The sequence below is a fragment of the Crotalus tigris genome, unplaced genomic scaffold, assembly GCF_016545835.1.
Source record: "Crotalus tigris isolate CLP2741 ecotype Arizona unplaced genomic scaffold, ASM1654583v1 scf7180000019553.37968852642:3898890, whole genome shotgun sequence".
In the NCBI taxonomy this organism is placed as follows: domain Eukaryota; kingdom Metazoa; phylum Chordata; class Lepidosauria; order Squamata; family Viperidae; genus Crotalus; species Crotalus tigris.
This window is the reverse complement of record NW_024097591.1, coordinates 3,860,262-3,885,651: the sequence shown is the minus strand read 5'-3', so window position 1 is coordinate 3,885,651 and position 25,390 is coordinate 3,860,262. Positions and strand designations below refer to the sequence as shown.

Genomic DNA, 25,390 nt, shown 5'->3' with positions numbered 1-25,390 from the left:
TCTTGGGGAAAAACAGCCGTCTCTTTGGGTTCCTGCACAAGCGGAAGGGAAGCAAGGCGCACAAACTCAGCCAGCTTTTTCTCTCTCGCTTGTAGAGATCCCTCCATCTCCAAGTCTATAGAGAGGATTTTCAAAATATGGGAAGACAGGAATGTGTATCCAGAGGAAACCGTTACCATTCTAAAAGAAGCTTTAAGTAAGTTCCCCTACATTTCCCTGTTTTCTGAGCCTGTTGCAGTTTTGTCCATGTGTACACAGACAGACAGACTGAGTCAGCGATGCCGGGCATCGAGGCAAAAGGGGGCAAACAGGAGGAAGAAAGCTCAAAATTCTTATCTTCCTGCAGTGTTGGCTGAAACTCTGCTTCGTCCTTAATATTTATCCTCTTGAGTAGCTTTTTGTCCTGAAACCGCATTTATTCTGGTTCTCCTCCTAGCCCTTTCTCCGTTTGTGTTTTGGAGGGGAAACACTGGGAATTTTCGACACTTCAGTGTTTCCTCCCCTTTTTACTGTTGTCCTCCGTCTATAGTCATGTGGGGAGCAGCTCATGAAGTTAAAGCAGAAGGGTCTCTCTGGAACTGGGGGCGCCCTTCAAGATAGTTTCCGCTGGCCCCGTTTCCTGTGAGACGCCCCAGAGTACAGAACACAAAACAATGTTTTCCAGGTTCCACTTTCAAATCCCAGAAGCAGCCGAAAGAAACTCAGAGCAAACAGCCAACTAAGTCTTGGAAGAAATCTCAAAGTAAGGAAATCGCACACATGAAGGGTCTGAATGTGTTGTCCGGTAGCCTCCTTGCAGAGTGGCCTAGAATGGCCCCTCTCGAAACTTCCAGGGGCCGCACACGCCCTTCCCGACCCCATTTGGCAACCTCGGGAGAACAGCTCGTCCGATCAGCCTTTGCCGGCTGCAAGTCACTCCCCCAGCAGCCGTGCTTCCGTGTCCAGCCACGACAGCCTAGGAGGAGAGGAAGGCCCACGGCAGACGGGGGAGGCCTCTGCTCCTCACCCTAAGATGGCGGTCAGGATGGGCTGCCGAGGAAGCCGCGTAGCGCCGGTTGGAAGCTCACGCTTCCCCGAAGGAGCGATGAATCTCCTCAGCCTCCACTTTAGCTCACCTTCCCGAAAGCAATGCTGGGCCCCCGCCCGGTGCCTGTCTCAGCCCTGCGGGCAGAACAACCCCTTCGCCCCCCTGAGGGGAGGCCAGGGTCGTCTCCCGGGACGAAGAGGAGGAGTGGGCCGAGGTGGAAGCGCTGGGGACAGTTTGGGGGGCCCTTCTCTAACGAGATGCTTCTTTCCTCTTGCAGCCTCTACCAACCCGAAGGCGGCATTAAAGTCCAAGATTGTGGCAGAGTTTCGGGTAAGCCCAGGAACGGAGCGGTTTGCTCAGCTCGCTTTGAGAATCAGGCGGTGGGAGGTCGGGAGGCCCTGGGATGGCGGAGAGAGGAGGGGAGCTCCAGCCGAGCCTCTTCCTTCTCCGGGAAAACCTCACCATCCCTGCTGCCCGCAGTCAAGGTGGGACGTTGGTTCACCCCTTACAGGAGGGGCCCGCCCTCCCCGGGGCTGAGCCTCCAGTGGGCTGGGTGGGATGGGCCGGCCAGGCTGGGCTCAACCGGCTCTCGGTTCCCCTCCCGCAGCCGCAGTCCCTGGTGGATGAGCTCCTCTCCCACAAGCACTTGGAAGACCAGATCGAGCTGAAGGAGAAGCAGCTGTCCACCATGAGGGTGGACGTCTGCAGCACCGAGACCCTGAAATGCTTGAAAGGTAAGTGGACCAAAGTGGAGCGATGTGCCAGACCCTCCGCCGTAATCTGGCCTTGGGGGGCAGCTTCCCCGGAGGCCTGGTTTCCACCTTGCGCCCTGTGGCTTAATTCAGCAATTGTAGCTTTCGCCCCAAATGCGCTTGTCTCGGCCTTTCAGACAAGACAGGAGGGAAGAAGTTCTCCAAGGAGTTTGAGGAGGCCAGCGCTAAGCTGGAGGAGTTCGTGAACAGCCTGGACAAGCAGGTGAAGGACGGCCCTTCGCTGACGGAAGTGCTGGAGAACGCGGGCATCTTCTACGAAGCCCAGTACAAGGAGGTCAAGGTGGTGGCCAATGTGAGTCTACAGGAACACACAACCCCCCCCACACACACACAAACCGCGTCTGGCTCGGCCCTTGGGGGGGGGGAAAGGCCTGTCGGGGTTCCTCCTCTGCTGTCAGGCTAGCAACGAAAGTGGACCCGAGCAGCATTTGAGGGGCACCAGAGACGTGGCCCTCTTCCTCCCGATTGCCGGTTCAGGTGGCTCCGTTCCCCGCTTAGCCCTGGTCTCTTTGCCCGCCGTGGCGAGAGGAGGGCGGCCTGGTGTCTTGCTGACCCTCCTCTGCTTTCCTCTGCCAGGCTTACAAGACCTTCGCCAACAGAGTGAGCAATCTCAAGAAGAAACTGGATCAGCTGAAGGCCACCCTCCCTGACCCCGAGGAGTCTCCCGTCCCCTCGCCGAGCATGGACGCCCCCTCCCCCACGGGCTCCGAGTCCCCGTTCCCAGGGATGGGGGAAGAAGACGCCACCCCCTCGCCCAAGGCGGCAGTGGCGGCGACGGCGGCGGTGAAGTCTCCATCCCCAGAGCTCGCCACAGACAATCGGGACGTGGAGGACATGGAGCTCTCCGATGTGGAAGACGAGGCCCCCAAAATTATCGGTAGGGTCCCCGGAGTGGGAGGAATCGGGTGGGAAATGGGGCAGCTTGGGGGGGCAGGGGCCCAGGAGGGGCCCCCACTGAAGGCACAAGGCGGAGGTTGTTAGAGGAATGAATGAACTTAGGCTCTCCCAGGTTTGGTCTTTCCAGCTGCAAAACATCTGCCTGCTTCGGTGTCCCAGAGCCACATGGGTGTGTGTGGGGGGGGGGGCGTATTGTCTCTGGCAAGGAAGTGCTTTATGGATCGGTTGCCGCTTTCTCCCACCCTGGACCCCGGCCCTGCACGGTCCCTTTCGGTCCACCCCCTTAACTGGCTCCCCACTGCTGCGGGGGGGGGGGTTGATTGGCTGGCTGCCAGGCAAGGCTTAACAGCTGCCTTTGGGATCTTCTGAATTAGTGGAAGAGAGAAAAGAGAAACCAACGGCCTCCAGTCCGGCCCCCGCCAAGATGGCTGAGAGCGTCCCCAGGGCTTCCCCACTGACGGCGGCCGCCCCAGCGGCTGCTGCCACCTCTGGAACGCCCCCGGCAGCTCCACCCGTGCTGGCGCCCCCTGCCGTCACTCCTCCGGCCCCCAAGCCGGCAAGCCAAGCTCCTCTTCCTTCGTCGCCGGCTCTGGGGTTGCCAAACCTAGCCAACGTGGACCTGGCCAAGATCAGCTCCATCCTCAGCAGTCTGACGTCCGTCATGAAGAACACAGGTGAGCGAGCGTTAGCAGCCGGGTAGGGGGACGGCTGGGGGTCCCCAGGCAGTTGTCTGGATGGAGATGGGCGCTGCTTCAGACGGAAAGAGCCTGCCTGTGGCTTCAAAACGGCTCACCTCTGCACCCGTCTCTCCCTCCAGGGGTCAGTCCTGCCTCCAGACCTTCCCCCAGCACCCCGACTAGCCCCACCGGCCTCATGGGTGGCTTGAAGGCCACGGGACCCCTGGCGGCCTCGCCCAGCCCCTTGGCCAGCATCCTCTCCAAAGTGGAGATCACCCCAGAGAGCATCCTGTCCGCACTCTCCAAGAGCCAGGCCCAGGCCACCCCGGGCCTGCAAGGTGAGCTGTCGCCCCACCAGAGCCGGCTCCAGAGGGGGCTGGTGAGTTCCTTCCCCACGGAGCCCCAGTTTTCCTCTGTGGGTCTCTCTGCTTGATTAAAAAAGGGCCACACGGGGCCAATCGCCACCCTTCCCCCTGGTCACGTGAGTGAAGGCATTTAGTTCTAGTTTTCAGCAAAACTGTCCCCTCCTGAATCGTTTTACGGCTGTGGTGGGCAGAGGCCATTACGTCTGTCATAAATTGAGGACTGCCTGTATTACTTCACTGTTTAAATATCTGATTAACACGCTTCTCTTCTGCCTCAGGTTTGTCCTCGTTTCTTCAGAGCGTTGCTGGAAATTCGGGCCAGCCCAGCGAGACGGCGCCCCAGAGCACCTCCCCGGCCCCCACAAACACCCCAGCGGCCTCTGGGAAGGGGAAGATTGTGTTGTCCACCGCGCAGCCCTTCATGCCGCACAGCCTCAGCTATTCTCCAAACTCCTCCTCTTCGGCCGAGGTTTCTTCCACCTCGGTCCACAAGATGCCCTCTGGACACGGCCCCGGGCTCTCTGGGCCCAGCTTCAAGCCCCCCATCAACTCCCTGGGCTTTGCCAGCGCCCAGGCCCCCAGCCCCTCCCTCCAGGCCCCCAGCCCCTCCCTCCCTGGGCTTTGCCAGCGCCCGGAGACCCCGACCCCTCAGTCTTCAGAGGTCTCGGAGACCAAGGTGGAGCCGGAGCCAACTTCGCCCAGCCTGGAGATGAAGATCCATAACTTCCTGAAGGGGAATCCGGGGTTCAGCGGCCTGAACCTGAACATCCCCATCCTGAGCGGCCTGGGCTCCTCCGGCCTGCCGCCTGAGAGCCACCCCTCCTCCTCCCCGGATTTTGGCCGGGGGCCCACCAGCACTTCGATGGACAGCATAGACGGCACTCCGGTGCGTGACGAGCGGAGCGGGACGCCCACGCAGGATGAGATGATGGACAAGCCGTCCTCCAGCAACGTGGACACCATGTCGCTGCTGTCGAAGATCATCAGCCCCGGCTCCTCCACGCCCAGCAGCACCCGGTCGCCCCTCCAGAGCCGGGACGACGGCTACCCGCAGGAGCTGCCCAACTCCGGCTACCGGCCTTTCGGGCTGAGCCGGGACTCCCCGGCCGGGATGTACAAGCCGTCCCCGGAGGGGCTGGAGCTGCCCTCCTCGCTGATGGACTCCCCCCAAGAGAAGTTCTACCCCGACACCTCCTTCCAGGAGGACGAAGACTACCGCGACTTCGATTACTCCGGCCCTCCGCCCTCGGCCCTGATGAACCTGGAGAAGCAGCCGGCCAAGTCCATCCTCAAGTTGGGGAAGCTCTGCGACCCCTCGGAGTACCCCACGGGGATGTCCAGCTACCGGCAGAGGCCCTCGGGGTTCGGCCTGAAGGCCCCTTTCGGCCAGCCCAGGCGGCCTCTCCACGACCAGAGCGACGGCTGTGACCCGCTGCCCTCCTCGGGAATCTACGGCAGCTACAGCCTGCGGGGAAACGACTCAGGCTCGGATGCCTCCCCCACACCCAGCAAGAACGACGCCTTCTTCCCGCCGGATTCCAACCACAGCAGCCTGCCTCCGTCCGGGCAGCAGCCGCACTCGGGGCTACTGCAGAAGCCGTACCCCGACTCCCCCCACGGGGCTCCCCAGAGGTCCCTTTTCTCGCCCCAAAATGCCCTTGTGAGCCCCACCGGCCGGCTGCCCACCTCGAACGTGGAGAAGTCTGTCCTCTCAGCCATCTCGGCCACCTCAACCATGGAGTTCAAGAATATGCTCAAAAACGCCTCCCGGAAGCCCTCCGAGGAGGGCAAGCACTTCGGCCAGGGGCCCAAAGGGGGCGCCAGCGACCTCCCCGGCCTTTCTCCAGGAGGGGGGGACCCGCAGAAGCAGCCGGAGGAGCACTTCCGGATCGAGACCAGGGTCTCCTCCTCCTGCTTAGACCTGCCCGACAGCACCGAGGAGAAGGGGGCGCCCATCGAGACGTTGGGCTACCACAACACGGCTGTCCGGGGGATGTCCGGGGAGCCCATCCAGACGGTGGAATCCATCCGCCTCTTGGGGACGGGCGGCCGAGGGCACGGGCGAGAGGCCTCCCGCCCAGGCTGGTTTGAGATGAGCGGTGCAGGCAGCTCCTTCGACCGCGGCCCCTCAGGCGCGACGGAGATGCCCCCCCTGGGGTCTGGTGGGGGCGCTGGGGGCGTATCGAGTTTCCAGAGCCAGTACAAGGACCGGCTGGGCTCGTTCCAGGAGAGCGTCGGCAACTTCCGAGCCGGGGGCTTCGCCGCCCCCTTTGATCGTCACGTCCCACCGCCCCCCCTGGAGCACGGGGCTTCCTTCCCCAGAGACCAGCTGGGGCCACCCCCCTCGGGCCCTCAGCCGCTTCCACCCAAGGAGCTCAGCACCCTCTTCGCGAGGGACCACTCGGTGCCCCCGCCACGGATGCCAGCGGTGGATCGCGCCAGCCCCTTCTCGAAGGAGGCGTCCTCCCCGCTGACCTTGCCTCGTGGGGTGCCTCCTCCCCCACCCCCGCCTCTCGAACGGAGTGGGGTGTCGTTTCCCACCCAGCCGCCCCCTCCTCTCCCGGTGGAACACGGGGGGGTCCGCCCGTTCTCTAACCCTCCGCCCACCCCCGGAGACCTCGGCCTCCCCTTCCCGGCTCCCCCCATGGCCTCCGAGCATGGGGCCCTGCACCAAGGAACGATGAAGGAGCATTTTAGCCTGCCGCCAGGAGCCCCCCGGGATCCGGGGGCCCAACCTCAGTGCGATCACAGCGGTCAGCCCCTCGGCCGGGCTCGAGACGGCCTGGGCATAGCCGCCCTTGCCCGAGACGGCCTGGGCTCCGGCCTGTCCGTGGGCCCCTCGGTGCCCGCTCAGCGGAACGGCACAAACCGAGGTGGGCTGGGGCTGAGGAACCAGCGGCCGGATTTTAGGCCCCGGGAATTCTTCTTAAACCGAGACCCCTTTAACAGCCTGAAAAGGCCCCGGCCCCCCTTTGCCCGGGGCCCTCCCTTCTTCGTCCCCAAACGCCCCTTCTTCCCCCCCAGGTACTGAGTGAAGGTGTGTCCGAACTCTCTCGAGCAATGCAGGAGGCGCTTCCGCCCCCCCCTCTCACTTTGGCCCCCTGCCCAGACCGAACGGGCCCCGCGGCTGGAGGGAAGTCCTCTGCCGCGATATATATATATAGATATATATATATATATAGATATATATTTTGTTCTGTTCGTTTCTTGACTTTTTTTTCCTCCGTAATTGGCCTCCATAGAGGGGAAAGGAAGCTTGCCTTTTTGTTTTTTCTTCCTGCAAAAATAATTTTAAAAGTTAAAGCGGTTGTTGAAAATAAAAGCTTTCCAAACTGACTAAATTAAAGTAAAATGGGATTTCTTTTTAAAATTGGAGCTCCTACAAAAAGTGGGATTTAAGCAAAGGTCCCGCTCTATAAATGTTCAAGTAAGCAGGAAGGGAGGAGCCCCCCATCCCCTCACGCCCCTTTTCTCCTGCCTCCGTTTTCCTCTTGTTGGTTTCTGCTGCTGCTGTTCCTTTTGCCCCCTCCCTCGTCTTCACTGGGGCCATGGGAGGAGGCTCTGCCCGTCTGTCTCCCTCTCTCCAGCTAATCTTTCTTTCTTCTTTTTTTTTTTTTTTGCAGTCTTTTAGGTTTTTAAGCGTTCTCACGCACGTCTCTGATCACTGAGGACCAGAATTCTCTGATGGACTCAATTGCTTTTGCCTGGGTCTAGAGCCAGGAGACCAGTGTGGAAGGTGGGCAGTAGCCAGACCCTCCTCTGTCTTTTCCTGGGGTGATAGGGCTTGTGGGAGCTGAAGGGAGGGGAGGGGGCAGTGCGGGGAAGGTCCTGTGAGGCAAACCCTGAACTCTGTTGCTCTTCACCTCCAGAAACGTTAGGCGTGGGTTGCCTTCAGTCAAGAGGCTGAAGCTGCTGATTGGGAATGATCCCAGATCCCCAAGGAATCTCTTTCCCTCTTTGCAGGGGACCAAGAAGCATGTCCTCTAGAGCTGTTGTGTGCAGGTAGCAAGTCTTGTCTTTGAAAGGAAGGGTCCCTGCATGCACACCAGCCACCGTTCCCCTCAAAAGGCAGGCAGATGAATGTGCCCACTGAAGCATTCTTGGTTTGGCTCTCTGCTTTGTGTTTTAAAAAGAGCGTTTCTCCTCTCCTTTTGATTTTCTTTCTTTATGAAAAAAACAAACGTCAAATTCTCTTAATACTGTAACTTTTCCCTTTCCCTTTTAATCAACAGGAACCTGGTATTTTTTATAGTTCAGTTGTGCCACAGTGCACGTATATTTCAGCACTGGTGTTTACAAAAAGATGTACAATTTTGATACACTGAGTGGATTTCAGAATTCCTGGATTTACGTAGACACACTCTTTTTCCTGTTGTAAGCCTGAGCAATTCTTACATTGACTTATTTTTCCTTGAAAAAAAGCAATTTTCCGTTTGTTTCTCCTTGTATGAAGTCAGCTTCCCGTAGCCAATATTTTACAGTTGGTTCTGCTAAGTCAGACATCCAGAAGAATTGAACTCAGTTAAGGGTCTGGTTTCCCGTAGCAGTAAGGGATTGTTATTTATATGTAAATGTTTTGAGGTTTGTAGTAGGAAACAGATGAGTTTTTAGTTCGGTCCTAAGCTAATTTTACCTGTCTGTTGAACGAGTGCTTAGTATTCATCCCCTCCTCAGATAACAGGGTCTGGAGGTCCTGGGGGGGGGGCTTTGATCACTGGCTTTAGTTTATGTTTCTCCCCCCTAGTTTGGGCCTGATGTTTTCCTGGGAAAAAAGTTTCCTGTTTCCTTACACAGCTCAAGAAACCAGCAAGGTGGCTGATCTGTGCAGCTCTGCTTTACTGCATGACTGCTGTACTCCTGATATAAGCTTCAGCTTTAGTTCTGGGGGCTTTTGGTGGGGTGGGAAGGGGGGAGAGAAACTCACGCTGTAAATAACTCATCGAGGCTAAGGGGATTTCCTCCTTGGGTCCCAAGAGCCCCTCTCTTCACGGTTGGCATCTCGGCTTCTGGATGCCAACGGCTTTGTGCCAGGTGAGTGAAAGCTCTCCTCGGGGTGCCTCTTTTTTGGACCCTTTTTCTCTTGGCAGTTTTCTGGATCTGTGGGGCATGGTGGGTTCTTGTGACTTGGACCAGGTTAGTCCCAGGGGGCTGTGGGGCAACAGGGAGATCCAAAGGGCTCCTGGTTCTTAAAATCGCCACCAAAGATACTGGAACTTTTGAGCCATTGACAGGAGCAGAACGGAAAGAGCTGATAGCCAGTAAAAAAGACAAAATACTTAGTAAAGTATTTTCTTCTTCTTCTTTTCCTTTTGTTGCTTTCTTTTGGCCCCTGGTTCTGTGCTTTCACTTTAAATCATTCACAGTTAACGAACAGGCAGCAAATGTACCTAGTGTGCAGAGTAGCAAGACAAACCAAGTTTCTTTGGAAGGAGGACCTTTCCTGGTCTGGCTTGTTTTGCCTTTGCTTCAAGGTGTGGCCGGGAAAGGTGTGTGTGTGTGTGGGGGGGAAAGCTGGAGGGGCAGAGAACCGCCGTTGTCTCTGGGAAGGAGCCTTGAGGAGCAGAGGGTTGGGCCCAGCAGCAGCCTTTGAGCCCATCAGAGACAGGAGCTTTCAAGGGAGGTTTTATGATGGTGGGGGGAGTCCCCTTCCACCAAAGCAGGTCACTTTGGAGATCACATGAGGGGGGCTTGGACATCAGCAGAGCAGAGAGGTGTGCCTGCAGTGCAATCTTCAAACTGGGGGGGGGGGGTGTTCAGAGAATGAGCAAGCCCAGGTTTTGCCGCCCTTTGGAAAACGCTGTAAATACCATTGCTGTGCTTTTTATTTTTGTGCCTGTTTAAAGAGCTGGGTATTGTGTTGGCTTGACTTACTTTCCAGTGTTTTCTTGTGCCGGGGGGGGGGGGGTAGAAATGGGGAGGGAGACTCGAGAGGCTTTGTGGGAAACAGCAGTCTCTGCATTGTACATGAATACATTTAATAAAATGACTAGTTTGAAGGTTTTGATATTCTTCTTGTAAGTAAGCCTTCCCACAGGTCTCCAGTAGGTGCACAAGGCTCCCCCCCCCATGGCTGGAGAGCGGACCCTCCCCTCCCTCGCTTTGCAGAGGAGAATCCAAGCCGAAGGTTCCCCCGCCCGCCCGCTCGGAGCAGAGCCGCAGAGGCGCGAAGTGGCTGCGAGGCAGAGTGGGGGGAGCAGAGAGCCACTACCCCTGAAGGAAGACGCCTGGTTGGCCCACCACCACAAGGTCCACAGACACGTCTCCCAGGAAGCTTAGACTCTTCTGATTTGTGCACATGGTCCATAGTTTGGAAGGAGGCTTAGGAACGAAGCGAGGCGTATCCAAGGAGCCCTGATCGCCTCTGCCTTCCCTTATTTTTTTACTGTATACTAATAAAGTGTTCTTGACCTGGTGTGGCCTCCGTTCATAGAGCCTAAGGGACAGTATTCCTGTTGCCTGTGGTTCCCGAGGTCGGTTATAAGGCTGTCCAGGAACCGATCCTGCCTGTGCAGGTCAATTGCAGCTGTGCTTTGTGTTTGGATGTTGAAATAACCTGAACCATTTTTTTCCCCAGCCGGGCAGCCTCAAAGACTTACGAATCTATGTCCAAAATGCAGGCCAGCTCGCTCGCCTCTTGTTCTCACCTTCCTTAGCCTTTTCTGTTTCAACTATGTTGCTGTTATTTATTACTTTTTAATTTATTTACTAAAAACTGTCACTTTATCCTTAAGAACAAAAACATGATGGGCTAGAAGGGCCCACTGCTCGGCTCTTGGGTGGAGGGAAAGCAAAACCCAGCCAAAAAAGCCCCCCCCCACCTGCCTACATTGAGTGAGTGAGGAAATAGGTGGGTTGCAAGCTGTGACCACATCCATCTGCTCCCAAGTGCCAGGAGCGAGCTGGGGGCGTGGAAGGTGTTGTGTACGCTGGGTTGCAATTGTGTGTAACATCTGGCTTGTTATGGTTTGTATATTTGGGCCTTCATGGAGGGGTCGTTCTGGTGCCGAGTCTGCCACCCTTTTAAGGGAAACTCAAATTCAGACAGACAAACAGGCACTTGGTTTAAAATAATTGGGGCTGTGGCAGGAAGGTGAATCACTTACCTGAATCTGGATTTGCAACACAACAGCCCCATGTTTCCAGTTCAAGGCCGAAAAATGCCTCGAGATAGTTGTGTGTCGGTGCCTTTTCATCAGTCCTTTTCTGTGTTGAGAGCTGTTTTCGAGATTGTGCTCTGAGGCTGCAGATTCCATCCGAACATGTAGCCCTGCACCCTTGGCTGCCATCCTTGGATGGTTTTGGGGGGACCCAGGAATTCCTCTTAAGAGGATGGGAGTGCTGGATTCCTTTCCCTTGCTCCTCCTCCCCCCCGGACCCCATTTCAGGCACTCAAATACGAACAGCCAGAGAGACGGTACCTGGAGTATGGAAGCCGCCCATAGAATTCTCAAAAGTGTAGCTCAAGTTACTTGTGGAAAACACTGCCAAAAGTACAAAGGACAGGTGAGGAAGCAGCACAATCTCCACTGCATTTCCTTGAGTGGGTACTTTTTCTGCAGCCAAGATGCAGAACCGAGTGGCGAAAGAGCCGTTGAAGGCTTTTAATTTTGGGCATGGAATTGACTTAAGAATGGAAATTGGGTACCAGGGCTGGTGATCTGGGTAAGCTGCAAGCAGGATGCCTGTGGTGGTTCTCAATCATCCAGGCCACGGTTGTCCCAAAGGTGCTTTTCAAAAGCACCTTTGGGATAGGATCCAGGATAAGCTCTTAGAGGAGGCCTGCTTTGTTGCTTGGCCTCTGTTTTCCACCTCGGAGTGGGCAAAGCCAGGAGGCTGATGGCTGTGAATGCTTGTTTTGGCCCTGCCCTCGGCTTCCTTGAAGACAGGCTCTGGAAAACTGGCCAGGACTTGAAAGTGCCATCTGACTTGTAAACTGGCTGAGCACATTTAACTTTGAGCACCCCGTGTGCAAGCTACGTTCAGCTCTATTGCTGGGGCTGCTTCCATTTTGATTGGCCAAAGACAAGATTCCCTGGAGGAGCTCAAAATAATTCTGCTACTTCCAGAAAGTTGCTATAACATGCAAAAGTTCCAGTGAGCGAGTTGATGCCATTGGCTGACCTGGGTTAGTTTTAAGGGACTGGATGTTTTCCTGGCTTAATGTGTTGTGGGAACACAGCCTGTGTTCACATTAGCTGAAAGGGGAGCCTGTTGTATGAAGCCAGGAACTGCAGTGCAGGAGAAAATGATGGGGTGGAAGAAATTGTTGCTGAAGGCCATGAAAGCTATGGTTTTGAGCACAATTGTTTGGTAGTATTTTCTACTGATCTGCCAAGGTAACAAAAAGTGCAAATGGAAACCTTTGGAGGAGAACTAAGGAAAAAGCCCTCTGGAAGTTGGGAAAAATCCCAGGGCAAGGTTAGGCTTACTTGGAGGGAGCAGGCTGTGGCACCTCATTCCCATAGACTGTAGTTGGGCGTGAATGCATGGCAAAGCCCTGAGCTGCCCTCTCTCCCCTCTGCAGGGTTGTGGGTTGTGAGAGAAGAAGCAAAGGGCTCCTTTTTAAAGATGGATTACAGATGGGATTCAAGGCAAGGATTGTAACTGGGTGTAGGGGGAAGTCATTGAGGTGCTTCCTTTTCTCTATGTTGTCAGGAGGGGGGGAACGGAAGGCCTTGTGGCAGTGCCTTGAGATGCTGAGTTGGGATTTGTGATGGAGGCGCTTTGGAAATTGCTTGGCTGTGACTTGGCGTGGCAGAGTTTTTGTGGTGGCTGCCAATCCAGGGTGTGTGCACGCAGCACCCAGGGCTGCAATGTAATTAGCTTGATTTTGTGTAAATTGTGTAATTTCTGGCACAAATATGTGATAATTGTGTGATTAGGAAGATGTAACAGCCTCCACATCTACCTTGGCTTGCCTTTTTTCTCTTCCACTATCTCCTTTGATTGTGTGAATGGATTTGTAATGCCAACAGGATCTCTGCTTCATATCAAGTCTGTCATTCCTGGGTCTGCTTGTGCAAGTTACCTCTGTGTTCTTTTCCTTTTTTTTTTTTTTAGTTTATTGATTGGTCTCCCTACCTCATATTAAAGGCATCTGATTATTACTCTGTTTTTTTATGTCTGTTTGCCCTTGCCAGTTTGCAGTGAATAAGGGAAAGAAGACGCTGTTGTGGTTTCTAGTTGAGTCTTGTCTCCAAAGGCCCACTGAAGGAACTCTGTTCTTTGTGATAAACTGGGAGTAAACTGGTGGCTCAGTGGATGGACTGGTTCACCTCACGGATTCCATTTTCTCTTATTTATCTGTTTATTTAGAAAAGCCTTCGGGCACCTAAGGCCTAGCTCCCAAGAAAGCAATTGCATCGCCCCATTCTGCAGGGAGGGCCCTGTTGAGCTGAGATCTGCCCCAGGGGCAGATGTGGGATCGGGGACGGTGGCATTCAGGGATCTTTGGAACAAGCCTGAAAGGGGCCACTCTTTTTTTCATGGGCTTTAATATAATAAAAGGAGAAAGCAGGACAATAAGAAGCCAGCATTGATAGGAAGTCCGGGCTGAATCCTGATGATTGCAACTGGTGGAGGTCAAGAGAGGGAGGGGAGTTGTGCCTTGACTTTAATCCCCCCCCCTCAAAAGGGGAAGAGTCCAAAGGGCGCACAGGCTTCAGTTTAGCCTTTTGCAGCAAGATCCCTTTTCTCCCAGTGGAAGACTCTTTAGCCTAAATAAGTTAAAGCACTTTCGGGGCGGCGTTGAGGGTGTCATAAATTGCCTAAAAATATCTTTTGGGGGGGCGGGAGGCGGCAGCCAGAGCGAGCCTTTGGTATTGCTTCAAATGAAGCCGGAACTTTTGTTTCCTCGGGTTTTTGTTGCAGGAGGGGGAAGAAAACAAGAGCGTCCTTTCTTCCGGAGCTGGCGCGCGTGAGAGCCTATTGGCCGGCCGCGCGACCAATCCGCGTTCTCTTCCTCTTTGCACAGGGTGGGCCACGCCCACTCGCTGCCTGGCTTGCCGTCGCGTGTCCTGGTCGCCCCGGGAAGGACCCGCCGCTGCTTCTTTTTTTGCACGTGGGAACGCGGGACTTGAAACGGGTTTCCCGAGAGATGCGGCTCCTTCGCGTCTGGGAGAAGATCTGGGCGAGGAGGGGCGGCCTCCGCAGGGAATACACGGTCTGCTGCCTTTCTTGGTGGTTGCGCTTTACCCATCACTTTGTTTCGGGGTGCAGAGCAGTGTTGCTCTCCGTGCAATTTCTGTGCTTTAGATTCTCTAGTGTGTCTCTCGGGTCGCTGTTTATTTTGCGGAGCCCCCACCGCCCCCCACCTGTTTTTTTTTTTTTTTTAAGGAGGTGACAGGCAGGCATTCAACCGGGAAAGCTGGACCTGTAGGCTGTCTGGGTTTTTAAGGGTCGCTTTTAGCCTGGGCGTGCAGGGCTCCCCCACAAGGTGTATTCTTGGAGATGGGGATGGCAGGTGGCAGTTCCACTCTTTATTCTAATGTGTGCCTGATCTTCCTCTTCGTATTGTGGGTCTCACCGTGCGCCCCTCTGCTCTCTCTTTCCCTCCTTAGACAGCAGTTCTACCTTCCCATGTTGCGGAGCGTCTGGCGTTTTACCAGAGGCTGAAAGCTGCGGCAGACGAGCGCCAGGCTGAGCAAACCCTCCGGGAGAAAAGGCCAATCCTGGTTTCCTTGCCTGGCGGCCGAAGCATCCAGTGCGAATCATGGACTACCACCCCTTACCAGCTGGCCTTGCAGATCAGGTGACTCTGAAACAAGGAAGCAGGTCTTTGCAAAATGTTTCCTAAAAATAGATCCCCCAAATACTTTTCCTCATGGAGTGGCATTTATTTATTCCGGGCAAATGTTTTTTTTTAATCATTCATGGATCAAAATGAATCTAAACTCTCTCTTGTCCCCCAGCCAGAGTCTGGCCAAGGCCGTAGTGGCGGCACGGGTGAACGGAAGCCTTTACGACTTGGACCGTCCTCTGGAGAGTGACGCCACGTTGGAATTTGTGGATTTTGATTCTCAGGCCGGACAAGAGGTGAGGAGCAAGGGGGGAGCAGATTTCTTTGGGAAAGAGAAAAGGGGGTGCGGGTTGTGGGCTCAGTCTTCAGTTGGCAACGCTTCAGTCTGTCAAGAGCTTCTTTCCCCCCCCCCCCCAGGGGCGGGAAAAGGGTCCTTTTCCAGCTGAGCTCAGAAGGGCCACTTCCAAGAAAGCGGCATGTCTCTGTGGATGGAGGTGGCCCAGTGTTGCCCTGATGTGATCCTGCTAGTTCTGTCTGGGCAAAGGGTAACTCAGCAGGCCGACTCTGATCAGCACCCCAACCCTCTCCCTTTCTTCCTGAATTTCTTCCCAGCTCTTCTGGCATTCCAGCGCCCACCTCCTGGGCGAGGCTGCCGAGCACTTCTATGGTGCCCTGTTGTGCCATGGGCCCAGCACCGAGCAGGGCTTCTTCTATGACCTGTATTTGGATGAGGAACGGTAGGTGGGAACCTGGGGGGGGGGATTGGCGGGACTTTACTGGCCCCGAGAAGAGGTGGGGTCGCTTTGCTCACTGCGTTGGAGGAGTTGCTTTTGCTGTGTGTTCTGCACTGAGCAGGGGTTGGTCTAGATGGCCTCAGGGGTCATTTCTGGCTGCAGGATTTTGTAAATAAAAGGAATGGAAATTGTGTCATCCTTGCTCCTCAGCACATCTTGCCAGTCTTTTCTTAAGGTCTACCCTTCTCTTCAGGATGAAGTTGGCATGACAAAGTGGGCCAGGGCTTTCTGCCCTGTCAGTGCCCCCCACTGAGCTGACTCTGGCTCTTGGACCCCTCCTCTGCCCCTGTGCCCCACAGCAGCCCCTCTGGTGCCATTCACATCATTGAGGGAGCCTGTCATGCTTTTAATGCCCACTAGGTGTCCTTGCAGACTGTGCTGTGAGGTGGGAGTGGTTTCTCACTGCTTCTTGATTGGTTGGTGATTGGGTGGAAGAGTCCAGCAGGTGGCAGCATTGGCTGACTTGGATGGGGGACCACCAGGAGATCCCCAAGAAGGCACCCAAAGACCCTGGCAAAGAGGAGGAGGAACTGCTTCCCTATTGCGGTCGAGAAAAGTCTTCCTTTGATGGCTCAATTTCCCCCCCAGTTTTATTACAATCCCCCCCCCCAATCTTCCCATCCCAGCAATGTGTCCAGTAAAGACCTCCCGGCCCTGGAAGAGCTCTGCAAAGCCACCATCGCGGCCCAGGTGCCCTTTGAGCGGCTGGAGGTTTCCCGGGAGGATCTGCTGGAGCTCTTTAAGGTAGGATCCCATCAAGCCGGGGTTCCTGATGGGAGTTGTAGTCCATCCTCCTCAGAGGCTAAAGGTGGGAGAACGAAAGACAGCCTCAGGTTTGGGCCGGCATTAGCAGAGGTCAATTTTTGCATTCACTGTTGTTTTTTTGAGCCAAGAATGAAGGTTTTTAAATTGGGGGCAACTGCCAGGCGAAGCAATTCTGCCCATTTGGGCTTCCTGCCCTCCCACATTGAGGCTCTTCTCTGCTTTAATGGATGGATTTCAAAGCCTTTGACGGTGCCACCGCCAACGGCTGCTGCTTTCCCGCTGGAGTTTCCCTGCCCAAATTTTAATCCCGTAAATTAACATGTTTGGGGAGAGGAACAGGTTGCTCAAGATTTTCATTGACACATTTTTTGAAACGGGAACAAAGCTGCTTGGCCGCTACAGGATGTGAGGAGAGCTTGATGTCTGGAAGAGTAGCTTCCTCAAGCAGTTCTTAGTCACGGTATCCCCAGTAGAGCCTCTGTGGTCAGGAGCAGTATACCTCAAATACCGGTTGCTGCAGAGCTGGCTGGCTGTTTGGGGAAACAGGAAGTTGAGCGAAAGAGGCCGATGATCTGAACCAGCAGGATTGTTTACCACCAAAACAGCTTTGCTGCCAAGGGTGACTTACCCACAGTCTGCGGATGAGCCAGCATTTTTCAGAGGTTGAGTCAGAGAATTGCTTTGCCGTTTTATTTATTGTTTTTTTACAAATCATCCCTGGCGCCTCCGTCCACAACGCTGCTTACGATGACCGGCAGTAATAAAAATAACTGCTGAATTATCACAGAGTGAAGGTAAACCTGTAATTAAGGCACAATCAAAAAAAAAAACAATGCAGCGGTTAATTGTAACCTACTTTGGCAGGCCAAATGGCCTAATTTTAGACCTTTGTCTGTATCATAATGTCTTTCTCGCACAAGAGTGATGGAGAAGGATCGCACCTCACCTCTAGTGGCAGAAAGTTCCAAAGCCCCTGGAAACCTTTGGCAAGAGGTTGCTGACTGTGATTTATTTCAGTGCCTGTGGCTTTTCCAAAGTGGTGGCTCCCTTAAAAAACAGCAGGTTCCAGGGCGTCTTTCAGGCTGTTCTGATCATTTTTAGACAACTTAGAAGCCAGATTTGCTCCGAAGCGAGTCGTCCTTCTTTAAAATTGGGGAGGGTTTGATATTATTTACCCTGGAGCAGAGAGGATTTCTGTTCAACCTTTTATAAAATGAATGAGTGGGGAGGAGTCATAAATGTTCCCCCCAGATGTGGATCGGTTTCTCTTCCTGCCTTCCAGCACAACCGATTCAAATTGGATATCATTGGGCGGAGGGTGAAGTCTCCGACTGCCACGGTGTACAGGTGAGCCAGGCCTGCCTGAAGCTGTGGCAGGTGGGGAGGGGTGGGTGTGGCTGCCCAGTGGCCCCTCCCTAGATCTGCCGCTCCAGAGGCTTTCCCGGGCCTCTCTGGCCTCTGTTGGGCTTCCTCTCTGGATTGGCTCGCTTGCTGGGGTTACCGACAGGCCTGTGGCTTTGCAGTTGTGCCCTTCTTAGGGATATCTTCAGAAAATTGTGGATGGAGCCTGGGGAAGGCTGATGGGCATCGGTGTTTCCTCCACCTTGCAACCTTGCCCTGGATATCTAGAAGCACCCTGGCATATACTTTAGCAAATTCTGCCAGGGTATCAGCGTGTTTCTTCATGTGCTCATGAGGGCTAGAAACCCATGCAGTGTTTGGATGACTTATTTTTCAATGACAGCTGTTTTGCAATGGTGGCAACAGAGGCAGTTGTGCGTATTGCAGCAAACCGTCGAGGAACTCGACTGCCTTCCACGTGGCCTGATCCTGCTTCCTCTTTTCTGTGCGTAGGTGCGGGACGTTGGTCGACCTCTGCCAGGGGCCCCATCTTCGGCACAGTGGGGAGGTCCGAGCCCTGAAACTCCTCAAGGTTTGCACTCCCTCCGGGACGAAAGTAGTCGAGTGGTTTGCCATCACGTGCCGGGCGGATGGTTGAAATGTTCCAGGCCCTTCCTAGCTGCAAAGGGAATTTAGTTTAAAAGTATAGGAAAAAGTCACCTGTTTTTGTAAACAGCCCAGAGAGCTTCAGCTGTCAGGCCGTTTAAAACGCTCAATAAATAAGAATGCATTTAGTGTCCTAGTCCAGGGCTCTCCAAACTTGGCCAATTTAAGACTTGTGGACTTCAACTCCCAGAATTCCTCAACCAGTTCTATGGCTGGCTGCAGAATTCTGGGAGTTGAAGTCCACAAGTCTTAAAAGTGACCAATTCTGAGACCTTGGCATAAACCCTTCCAACATCCCTGAGACCAGTTTACGTAAGAGCAACTCCTGGGGCTTGTAAAGAGGCAGGACTTTCTTCCTTGCCCTCTGCAGTCTGCGTAGCCTCTAGTGACTTTCCTCATGCTGAAGCACAACGATGGGAACCGTAGTCCCTCCAATTGAGACTGGGCCTTTCCCCATCCTTCCTGGAGAATGCATTTGGGGGACCATGCTGTGGGTAAATCTGGGGCTGGCTGTGCAGCTGATGAAGCCAAGAGGGCAGGCCGGCCCCTGGCCAAGCTGGGACAGCCCCCGGGAGCCCCCTCAAAGCTGCCACCTGTCTTCCTCTGCAGAACGCTGCCACCTCCTGGCAAGGCAGACCCTCCGGAGAGCCTCTGCAGCGCATCTACGGCATCTCCTTCCCAAGCGCCCAGCAGTTGGCCGCTTGGGAGCGCGCCCAGGAAGAGGCTGCCCAGCGCGACCACCGGCGCATCGGGAAGGTGGGTGCCCATGGCGCAGACCTCACCCCTCTCCCTCCCTTCCCCCCAGCCTCTGGCCGTGCCCCAGGTGGCCTCCACGGGGAATGCCCCCCTGGGCCACGGAGAAACTCTGGGGGTGCCCAAGAACCTCTTTGCAAACCTCAGTGCTTCGTGGACCCTCCGGGGTGGTTTTGCACAGGATCACAATTCCCCAGCCGAAGTCTTGAAGAATAGCCATTTCCTGAGCTCTCTCTAGAACATAAGGACTAGAAACTTGGGGTGGTGTCTTCAAGCAAAAAAGGGGAGTTTTCATAAGATTCCTCGATTTCAGGAAGTGGCTTTTCCCAGTCCGGATTGAATTTAGGGTTGACGTTGAGCCGGGGGCGGGGATCTATTCTTGCCTGCTTTCTCAGTGGTGAATTTTGGAGATGAAACCCTTGCGGGGGCTCAGCTGCTTCGTCTTCCCGATTTCTCCCCAGGATCAGGAGCTTTTCTTCTTCCATCCGCTGAGTCCTGGGAGCTGCTTCTTCCTCCCCAAAGGGACTCATATCTACACCACCCTCATGGACTTCATCAAGGTGTGTGTCTGTGTGTGTCTGTGCGTCGTGTTGGATGGGACAAAATGCAGCAGAATCCCCCTAGGTGGGTGGGAGCATTGGAGGGGGACAATAAAATAACGCCCAGCCTGGTGGAGGGAAAAGGGGCCTGCTTGGCTGGTGCCTCCCCTCATCATCACCATTCGATTAAAAAGAAAGAAAGAAGTTGGCGTCTAATTGACGTCACTCAAGCGAGCGCATTTGTTTCCAGAGCGAGTACCTCAAGCGGGGCTTTTCCGAAGTGATCACCCCCAACATCTTCAACGCGAAGCTGTGGGAAGTCTCCGGTCACTGGGAGCACTACGGGGAGAACATGTTCTCCTTCCCCGTGGAAGACCAGATGTTCGCCCTCAAGCCCATGAATTGTCCCGGCCACTGGTGAGGTTCTTTTGGGGGGGGGGAGGGAGATTTAAGATCCAGGCACAAATCCAGGCCCCTGATAGGACCTGGAGATCCCACTGGCTTCTGGAATCGGGGAACGATGAGGCGGTTCCTTTTCTGGGGGCTGAGATCGTCCCTCTTTTGACAGCCTCATGTTCAGCCACCGGCCCCGATCCTGGCGGGAGCTGCCCCTGCGGCTGGCTGACTTCGGGGTGCTCCACCGCAACGAGGCCTCGGGGGCCCTGACGGGGCTGACGCGGGTCCGGCGCTTCCAGCAGGATGATGCCCACATCTTCTGTTCCATGGATCAGGTGGGGAAGCTGGTCGGGATGCCAGCGTGGCTGAACCGAGAGGTTTACTTCGCCCTGCTGAGCAATGCAGGGCTGGCACACCTAGTGCCCACTTGGGAGGGAATTACCCAGGCAAGCCCTTGAGAGTCCCCTCCCCCCCCTCTTCCCAATGCAGCTGGAGGGCGAGATCAGTGGCTGCCTGGATTTCCTGCAGGCCATCTACTCTGTCTTCGGATTCACTTTCCGCTTCTTCCTCTCCACGCGCCCCGAGCACTTTCTCGGGGACCCCCCTCTCTGGGACCAAGCCGAGCAGGTGAGCGTCCCCCCCTTTGGGGGCGAGGGGCCCAGGGGCCTCCCTCCAGCCCAGCTGCCGGGACAGAGAGCCAGTGTGCCGAGAGTGGGCTTGGGGGGGGAGCTTCGGTCCCCGCTTCCCGTGAAGGTGCCCTCTCTGAGGCTGGCACAGCCACCCTGCAGGTGGGTCTGTTTCCTTTTAAGGTGGGTCCTTTGGCTCAGCAAGGATCTGGGAAGTTCTGGGCTTCCCCACTGGCCCATGCCAGGGATGGGCCTTTCGCGTCTCCCCGCACTTGGCACCCGGGACGGTTCAGGACAGCCTCCCTCCCTGCCTGCTGCCTTCAGGAGGCTCCTAACGGCTCCCTCTTTCTCCCAGCTGCTGGAAAAGAGCCTCCGGGATTTTGGCTGGCCGTGGGAGCTCAACCCTGGGGACGGCGCCTTCTATGGGCCCAAGGTCAGTCGGGGTGGTCGGACAGCAGCCCTGCCCGAAGGGCTTAGGGCCAGCTAGAATCGGAAAATGGAGGTCATTTTGCCTGGGGGGGCTATTTTAACAGGTGACTCCCAGACGAGGGCTCCTCCTCCCCCACCCTCCCCCCCAGGGGAAGGGTGGAGAAGGGCGGCCAAAATGGCCCCTGCTCTGGGGGTTGCGAAGGGGAAATCGCCTTCGCCTTTTTCGCCGCTGCCTCGCCCTGCTGGCCCCTTTCGGACAGGCCCAGACAGGATTCAGAGAAAGCCGCTTCAGGCATGAATCACCGCGTGGGGACATCACCACCGAACTGTTTATGCTCTGGGCGTGGTCCCCCCAGGCCTGCTCTGCCCCCCCTGCAGGTTTACGGGTTACTCTGAGAGATCTCAGCCTCGTAAATCCCTGAGTGGTGACTTTGCCGGCTGGAAGGGCAGCAAGGGGCCAGCTGACTCCTTGACCCGGGTCCCACGCTCGGCATTCCTTTCCGCTGAATGGGTCTCCTCTAGCGCAGGAACCCCCTGGTGCTCCTCGGAGCCCCTTGATGCCAACCCCACGCAGGGCACAGGGGAGAGGCTTTATCTCTGGCCACGGAATTGGGTGGCTGTAGAGCCATATGCTGAATGAAGGCAAGTGGGCCAGGTTTCTAGTTCTCATGAATCCCAGTTTTACAGACCCCTCCCCTCCGAATTGCGTGACCTCCACGCAAAGCTTCTCGCGCCAAATCAATTCCCTGCCCAGGGAGGCAGAAACTGGGGAGCTGCTTCCTTTAAAAGGAGCAGTAGGTGTGAATTGCACAACTGGATTTCGACACCTGGATTCCGGAGCCCCCAGACGCTCAGGGCCTCTGTGCCGGGTAGCAAGCGAAGGGCGGCCCTGATTCTCCACCCAGTTCAACTTCTGTTATTTCAGTAGCCGTGGGGGAAGATGCTTCTTCAGGGCTGGGCTATCCTCCGATGCGGATGCCGCCTCCCGTCTCGTCCGGCTTAGCGGCAGCGGCAGAGTTTAGAAGCCAGAGGGCCCAATCCTCGGGGGGGGGGAATGCGGGACTAAATCTTTCTGTGGGTTTTTTCCCCACCTCGAGATTCCCGTGTCTTCTTAGCTGCCGGTCTGTCTCCTCGCAGCCCAACCGGTGGAGCTTCTATGAGCAGAGCAAAGCCAGTGGGCTTACTCAGTGGTGCTTCCTCTGGCTCTGCAGGTGGACATTCAGATCCAGGACGCTTTGGGCCGATACCACCAGTGTGCCACCATTCAGCTGGACTTCCAGATGCCACTTCGCTTTGACCTCTCCTTCAAAGGGTGAGGGCCCCTCCCAACAGCAGAGCTGGCCGGGCCCCCTCCCTCCCTCGCAAGGCCCAGGCTGGGAAAGTGTGGGGACCCCTCCCGGCGCAGGGGCTCTCTCCTTTGCAGAGCGGCCCCTCCCTTCATCCCCAAATCCTGTCTTTTTTCTCACTCCCCTATTTTTGGCTACCCCTCCAAAAACAAAGAACAGACATTGAGTTGTGCAGACTCCTAACTTCAGGGCTCGGGGCAAACGGCATGACGGGTACCCAGGCTGGCATCCAGCCTTGGAAGAAAGTGACCTTTTTCGTCAAATCTGTGGGTTCTTCTCCTTTTTTAAAAAAAGAAAGAAAGATGATCTAAATGTCAGCTCCAGCAGGCAGTCGGCCGTGACCGCAGAAGCTCTGCGTGACGCCTGCAGGGCCTCAGCGACGCAGGAGAGGCTGGCGCTTCCGTCAGACGGGGCCACGGAGCCCCAGTTCCCCTTTCCCCTTCCCTCCCTCGGCTGATGCCTCTGTGCCCCCTGACCACCCAGGGGAAGAGGAAGCGCCAAACAGGAATCCCGGGGAGGGAAAGGCAGAGGCCAGGGGGTGGCACCAGCCACGCCAGTCAGGCAAGCCAGAAGCCCCCCAGTGGGGCACCTCAAGGCCCAGCGTTGCCCTTCCGAAGGGCTGCAGTGGCTCGTTTTACAAACATTCACATTTGGGCCGAATTGCAGGGCGGCCCTTTGAGCCAAAGACCGTCTCAGCCCTCCAATGCAGGACGAGGTTTCTGCCCTCCCCCCCCCCGCCCCAGTCCTTTCAGCACGAGGGGCGAGCTGAGAGGGCCAGAACTGAGTTCAATGCGGCCGGTCTGCATGCCCATCTCGGCTCACGCTGGTCTTCATGAATAGAAACAGGACCTTCGCATTTTGCTCTCCCAACTTCCTAGTCCTTATGAAGGCAAAAGGGTGCTTCAGAGCACGATTCCCTTGAAGCCTGCCTGATGAGATTAACCCCTCTCTTCCCTGCAGCAGAGACGGTGGGGCCCCCGAGAGGCCGGTCCTGATCCACCGGGCGGTGCTCGGCTCCGTGGAGAGGATGCTGGCCATCCTGGCCGAGAACTACGGGGGCAAGTGGTGAGTGAGTCAGCCCCCCCCTGCTCTCTCCCTCTTGCCTGCGTTTCCCTACTTCCACTGAGCAAGGGGGGGGGCCTCTCAAGAGCCATAAAACGGGGTCTCCCCCAAGGGGGCAGGAATTAAACTCTGCTTCCAGTTGGGAGGAGGAGAAGGGCCCACCAAGCTTCTTGCTGGCTGCAGAGGTCTGGGGGAGCAGTGGGCTGGGGGGGGCTGCTGGGGTGGGAATGGCTGGAGGGGGTGTCCGGGCCAAGCCGTGTGCTCTGCTTCTCCCCCCCCCCACCAGGCCCTTCTGGCTGTCCCCCTCCCAAATCATGGTGATCCCGGTGGGCCCAGACGCAGAGGAGTATGCTGGCGAGGTGAGAGCCGAGTCCCCTCCCCAGTGGCTGAGCCAGGGAATTGGGGGGTGGGGTAGAAATCCCCAGGGTGTGTGTGTGTGTGTGTGTGTGTGTCTGAACTGGCTTTGCTGCACTCTCCTTCGGGCAGGTCCACCGGCTCTTCCACCAGCTGGGGTTCCAGACCAACCTGGATACCGACTCAGGAACGACCCTCAACCGCAAAATCCGGAGAGCCCAGCTGGCCCAGTACAACTTCCAGTTTGGTACATTGGCATCGCCTGGGGTGGGGGTGGGGGGGCTCTGCTCTGGGAGGGGGTGAGGGATAATGGCTAAACTGGGGCGGTTGGTGAAACGTGGCTGAGCTCAAAGGAGCCAGGAGGAGCTGGGCCAGCAGAACTCTGGAGATGACCAGGGGACCCATGGGGCTGGGCCAAAGGACCCCGGGCTCCCCCGAGCTCTCCGTGAGGGAGGTTTCCCCTTCTTGGGGAAATTCCAATTGCTCCTGCTTGGCTGGACGGGGATGTAAAGATTTGGCGATCTAGCAGGGAGAAATATAGACGTGGACTTGTCAAGTTTCTGGCCCTCGGGATTTTGTGAGCAGGCCTGCAGGTGCCGTAGTGATGGGTGCAGGGGGCTTATATGCTGTTTGGGCACTTCTGGCCAGGCGCTGATGGCTCCTTCTCCCCCCCCCCCCGCAGTGGTCGGCCAGAAGGAGATGACCCACCGCACCGTGAACATCCGCAGCCGTGACAACCACCGTCACGGCGAGAGGGATTTGCACGAGGTGCAGCACCGGCTGCGGGAGCTCCAGGAGACCCGGGTCAGAAACGCGGAGGAGCTCTTTTGAGCCAAAGGCAGCTCTCCTGCAGGGTCGGCGTGGCTGGTGTGCCCAAGGGGGGCCTCTGAGGCTTCCGTGCAGTGTTTTAAGGACCTAGTCTTCACCGAGGAGCATCAAGGCTGAGAAGCAGCCGCCCGAGGCTCAGGATCGACCACCATCAGGCACCTGACCTCCCTCCTTGCTGGCTGCTGTGGAGGTGCCCCCTCCCTCGGAGGGCAGCACAGCTTCCTGGAGCACCTGGTGCCACCTGGGCTGGGTCACCTGACAAGGCCGAGCTCAGCCGCCCTCTGGAGGTTCTCAGGAGCTCTGGGCCCGGCCCTCCCCACCTGCCCACCCGGTTCAATGCCGGAGGCATGTGTGGGTGTCCTGGGGGGAGGGGGCGAAAAAGCCTTTCTTGACCAGCAAAGGTCAAGTTACAGGTTAGCTCTGGAACCCCCCCTGCTCCCCTCTCCTGGGGATTCTTTGATGCACCTGCTGATAAGGGCTGAGCCCCGGATGTCCAAGAAGTGACGCAGGGGAAACTGGGGGGGGGGTGTCCTTCCCCCACCTGACTCACAAGCTCTCTCCCCCCCCCCTCGTTTAAGAGCTGGAAACTCTGCCATAATGCAGAGCCTGGGGAGGGGCCAGGTGGTGCAATTTGAGCGTCCTTCTGGAAAATGCATGGCATACGTGGGTGAAACTGAGCCTCTAAGTTGTGAGGCAGTTTACCTCCGTGTGCGGGGAACGCTTCCTGGAACAGGATGTGCTGGCCCGTCCGGAGGGGGACGTGGTGGCTTCTCCAGGCTCCAGTTGGGCCATCAGAGGGGACTCTGTTGGCCAGGGCTCAAAGCCCGGCGGGGGGGGCCTTTCATTTGTTTCGGAGGCTCAAAACAGCCCCCCAGGCCTGAGCAGAGACCGGCAGTCCCTGCACTGAGGCTCCCTAGCTCTCAGTGGGGCAAAGCACCTTCACTTGCAGTCTGGAAAAAGCTCCCCAAAGTCTCGTTCTCGTGTAGGCGAATGAAATAAACTCTCTTCAGTCTC

The 25,390-nt window shown here is 56.3% G+C and overlaps 2 protein-coding genes across 5 annotated transcripts in view; both read left to right on the top strand.

The window, feature by feature from the left end:
• RPRD2 (regulation of nuclear pre-mRNA domain containing 2) overlaps positions 1-14,324 on the top strand; it is a 21,815-nt gene extending 7,491 nt beyond the window's left edge. Inside the window, exons 3-13 of one of the 2 annotated variants that reach the window (XM_039363171.1) lie at positions 96-196; positions 665-742; positions 1,305-1,357; positions 1,635-1,761; positions 1,917-2,092; positions 2,377-2,677; positions 3,072-3,371; positions 3,515-3,712; positions 4,018-6,612; positions 7,363-7,475; positions 14,299-14,324. In XM_039363171.1, the coding sequence (XP_039219105.1) occupies positions 96-196; positions 665-742; positions 1,305-1,357; positions 1,635-1,761; positions 1,917-2,092; positions 2,377-2,677; positions 3,072-3,371; positions 3,515-3,712; positions 4,018-6,612; positions 7,363-7,370 (3,937 nt within the window). In that variant the 3' untranslated portion in view covers positions 7,371-7,475; positions 14,299-14,324. Of the gene's footprint in view, positions 1-95; positions 197-664; positions 743-1,304; positions 1,358-1,634; positions 1,762-1,916; positions 2,093-2,376; positions 2,678-3,071; positions 3,372-3,514; positions 3,713-4,017; positions 6,798-7,362; positions 7,476-14,298 lie in introns of those variants that run through there. The other variant, XM_039363170.1, reaches the window with a different exon arrangement.
• Positions 9,864-25,390, top strand: LOC120316972 (threonine--tRNA ligase 1, cytoplasmic-like). Of its 3 annotated transcripts, none has more exons than XM_039363173.1 (18): positions 9,864-13,901; positions 14,299-14,489; positions 14,650-14,773; positions 15,090-15,214; positions 15,898-16,015; positions 17,319-17,383; positions 17,891-17,969; positions 18,653-18,799; positions 19,258-19,356; positions 19,586-19,752; positions 19,904-20,066; positions 20,221-20,358; positions 20,713-20,790; positions 21,998-22,098; positions 23,096-23,197; positions 23,481-23,553; positions 23,681-23,795; positions 24,231-25,390. In XM_039363173.1, the coding sequence occupies exons 1-18, from the start codon at positions 13,836-13,838 to the stop codon at positions 24,377-24,379; spliced, it is 2,100 nt and encodes a 699-aa protein (XP_039219107.1). In that variant the 5' UTR covers positions 9,864-13,835; the 3' UTR covers positions 24,380-25,390. The 3 variants fall into 3 exon arrangements, with proteins under 3 accessions (XP_039219107.1, XP_039219106.1, XP_039219108.1); XM_039363172.1 differs by having other exon boundaries at positions 23,093-23,197; XM_039363174.1 differs by lacking the exon at positions 9,864-13,901 and having other exon boundaries at positions 14,350-14,489; positions 14,654-14,773; positions 23,093-23,197.

Bases quoted from the DNA above. Each gene is read 5' to 3' on its own strand.
- LOC120316972 (XM_039363172.1), top strand. From the start codon at position 13,836: ATGCGGCTCCTTCGCGTCTGGGAGAAGATCTGGGCGAGGAGGGGCGGC. The intron at 17,970-18,652 runs GTTTGCACTCCC...CTTCCTCTGCAG, and splicing joins GAGCCCTGAAACTCCTCAAG to AACGCTGCCACCTCCTGGCA. The intron at 19,357-19,585 runs GTGTGTGTCTGT...ATTTGTTTCCAG, and splicing joins CCCTCATGGACTTCATCAAG to AGCGAGTACCTCAAGCGGGG.